At 34.3% G+C, this 3,540-nt stretch overlaps 1 protein-coding gene across 5 annotated transcripts in view; it reads right to left on the reverse strand.

Annotated features, from left to right (window-relative positions):
* The window catches only part of LOC107630472 (growth-regulating factor 6-like), a 3,217-nt gene extending 1,548 nt beyond the window's left edge, over nt 1-1,669 (reverse strand). Inside the window, exons 1-3 of one of the 5 annotated variants that reach the window (XM_016333615.2) lie at nt 1,280-1,664; nt 1,118-1,204; nt 402-807 (exon numbers count right to left, since the gene is read on the reverse strand). In XM_016333615.2, the coding sequence (XP_016189101.1) occupies nt 402-807; nt 1,118-1,204; nt 1,280-1,319 (533 nt within the window). In that variant the 5' untranslated portion in view covers nt 1,320-1,664. Of the gene's footprint in view, nt 1-401; nt 808-1,117 lie in introns of all 5 variants that reach the window. The other 4 variants (XM_021118886.1, XM_016333614.2, XM_016333613.2 and 1 more) reach the window with 4 other exon arrangements.

The following is a 3,540-nucleotide window of genomic DNA, read 5'->3' on the forward strand; positions in this document are numbered from 1 at the left end:
ATTAATTATTTTGTACTATGTATAAATATATAAATTATTTAATTTATTTTTAATATATATTTTACATGCGTAACTAGTTAGGTTTCTATAGGTAACAAAGTTGAAAAAGAAATTGCTATCAATTTTACCGAACTTTAGAAAGACCAGCATAATTTGCCCCTTTTCCCTGATCAATATGGCCAAAACATGATTTAGAAAAAAAAAAAAAATAATGCTATATATAGTGTCAAAGTACAGACACTAATATCTTACCCAACCGTCTGTCTTATATTATGGGACCTATAAAAGATAACTTCAAACCCCACATATAGAGGAAAGGCGATTAATTAAGATCCTAATATCTATATTTGGAACAAAAAATATGGGTTTTAGAATAATAATTATATTATTGAAAGAGAAACCTGGAGGGAGCAGTGTTGTCTGGAAATGAAAAAGCAACAGCAGATGTTGATGACCTTGATGGAGTGTGGGAATTGAAGACAAAGGAATGCTGATGAAGAAGATTTGAACCATTATTATAGCAAGAACGTTGTTGAGGGTGCTCATTAGTTTTAGTGATTGATGATGATGAGATGATGGTGTGGGTTGTTGCTGAAGAAGCACTATTGCTTGTGTTTGTTGTTGTTTTCAAAAGTTCCACAGGCTTTCTTGAACGGTTTTTCCCTCGGTGCATGTGCCTTTCACAGTACTTTGAATCTGGGTATGCCTCTTTTGAGCACCTCCATTTTTTTCCATCTGTTCTTCTACACCTCCCTGGTTCCGGGTCTATTTTTCTTCCCAAACCCATTTCAAGATAGTTCCATCCAACTGCACAAACTCACACCCAAAACCCCTTCCTTTTTTGTCAAATAATGCATACACATATTCTATTTTTTTTTTTTAAATGTAATTTTAATACATTAATAATATAAAAAAATTTACACATATATTTAATTTTATATTACCACATTAAATAATTATTTTTAACAATCTAATTCATGAATGATCATATAAACAAACACAAGAATGACTTGTGTAAATTTAGACAGTCAGTATATCAAAATTAATTTATTAAACCGAAAACTAATATATAGTACTATGGAAAATGAATATATATTAATAAGAAAAAGAAACTCACAGTGTTGTTGTTGAGCTGGTTGGTGATGAGGCAAATTGAAATGGCTTCTTTTGAGAGTGAAGAGAAGATCAGGAGGGACAGTGGTACCTGAAGCCATGTATTTGTATATTAGAGCTTGGTGTTCAAGTTCTTGCCACTGTGATGGGGTGAAAGGAAACCTACTGTTCCTACTACTACTGCTGCTGCTACTGTTGTTCATCATCAAATTAAAGCAATAAGGAAACAATGACAAGTAATAGGATCAAATTGAAGGAGATATGCTTATTTATTTCTGATGTGTATGCAAGTAAAAAAGGAAACAGAAATTAAAGTTGATTTCAGAGCAAAGAGTGGAGTGAAAGAAAGAGAAGACAGATTCAGTGTGAAAACCATTATAGCAAAGTGTGTGAGTGAGCATGTGTGTGTGTTGCTTTTGTTGGGGGAAAAATGTTTTTTTGGACACAAAATTATCATATTTTTGTGTTCACACTGATTTCATTATCATTATTAGATTTTGGTTTCGTACTTATTTCAACATTTAACAAAAACTCCCAGCAGGAGGATATTAACAAATTCTTTTTGGTATTAATTTTTTTTTATGAAATTCTCTTTTTATTCATAAACTTGTCTAGTGTTTTGTTGATATGAACATTTAGATATTTAAATAATGATATTCTTTTATACTTTTTCAGTTTTGATATGAACTTTTCTATTTTTTAAAATTTTATTTGTTTACAAATATTTATTTAATTTATTTAGAAACTTTGAGTAATATTAATTTGTTTCATTTGTATTCTTATTTAAGACACAAATAAAAAATAAAATTAAAAAGAATTATGTGAACTTTTATAAAACAGTGTTATTTTAGTATAAAATTTACTTATTAGTTATTAATAAGTGTAGGGGCTTGGAGTAGAGTAGGTATATTTCTATTTATTTGCAGGGACCATATGGCTACAGAATCTTCTGTACGTGTAATGTAAAACAGATGGTTCTGATTAGAGTGATGCATGGTGATGCTGATGATGCAGTTCTGCTGCCAACCTGTCTCTCTGCCAACTTGTGTCTCTTGACACACTCCGGAAACTCAGAAACTAAGAAACCGTTTTTTTTTAATATCTTCACAACAAATTTTATAACATGTACATTTTCGCATTTTAATATTTGTATGATTATGGGTTAGGTGTTCTACCTAATGTGGTGATTTAAGTAGATACGGCATCTCCTAAAATTAATCATTATTATTATTATTATTATTATTATTATTATTATTATTATAAATAAGCAAGTTTTATTTTTTAATAATAATATTATGCTTCTCACCGTTTTTCCTTATGGTAGTCACCTTTTTATTTTCTACAAACCCGCTTGGTACTCTGTTGTATCTACACCACTGAGGAATTATGTTTCACTCCCCCATAGATCTATGATTCTTTATTCTTTTTTGTTTAGCCAAGGGAAGCCAGAAATGATGTGAATCCGCCAAATTAAAAATTGTTTCATCAATCAACCAAAGCACTTCTCTATGCAATTCGAACCAGTTTAGTTCGAATTGCATTTATATATAATTCGAATCTAATCAGCTCGAATTGTTTAACGAAATTCACACTAATTTGAACCAGCTTGGTTCGAACTAAAAACATACATAATTCGAACTAGATGAGTTCGAATTATATAAAGGAAGCTTCCCAAAGGAATTCGAACCAGGTTGGTTCGAATTACACAAACCATATTTCGAACTAGGTTGGTTCGAATTAGTGAGCACCAGACCTATATATATATGGTTGTAAACGTGAGTTGCTCTCATTAGAGGGGGTAAGATGGCTAGTGAGGAGAGTTTTGTAGTGTTGGTTCACCACAGAGGATCGATTAAGAGGAAAACTCGTTTCGGTGTGAACGATAAGGATCCTCTCTGTATTATCGTGAGGCCTACGACGAGCTATGATGACCTTGTTAGGTCTGTACTGCTGAAACTTGGTCTGGAAGGTGCGAAGCGGGTTAAGAAGTTTTTCTATTGCATTCCAATCACGGTGCTCCAGGAAACCGTGAAGTATGATTGTTTCACGATCGGGAATGATGAGGACTTGCAGGTCATGTTTCATTGTCGCCAGCAGTTTCCAGAAGTGAGGACACCAGAACTGTTGGCAAAGTTAGTTGATGTGGTATCCAGCTCAGGGGGTTCGAACCGAAATACCACCACTTTAGCCACGGCAGCCGGTTCTAGCTCCAGACCTGCCGTTGCTTCTTCTTCCGTCCCTGCGTACGAGCCACCCGTCCAACATGTCGCCTCCCCTTCGTTCGCTGTTGATCTCAACGGCAGTGTAGGAGACGAGGTCGGAACAGGAGAATTTCTGCCGACCTCTTTACAGTGTGCTGCACCGCCTGGGGTTGGAGAGGGATTGTTGGGTGATCCAAAGGACGATGATGTCGAGCCGGATATGATT

This window comes from Arachis ipaensis, chromosome B03, assembly GCF_000816755.2.
Source record: "Arachis ipaensis cultivar K30076 chromosome B03, Araip1.1, whole genome shotgun sequence".
Classification (NCBI taxonomy): domain Eukaryota; kingdom Viridiplantae; phylum Streptophyta; class Magnoliopsida; order Fabales; family Fabaceae; genus Arachis; species Arachis ipaensis.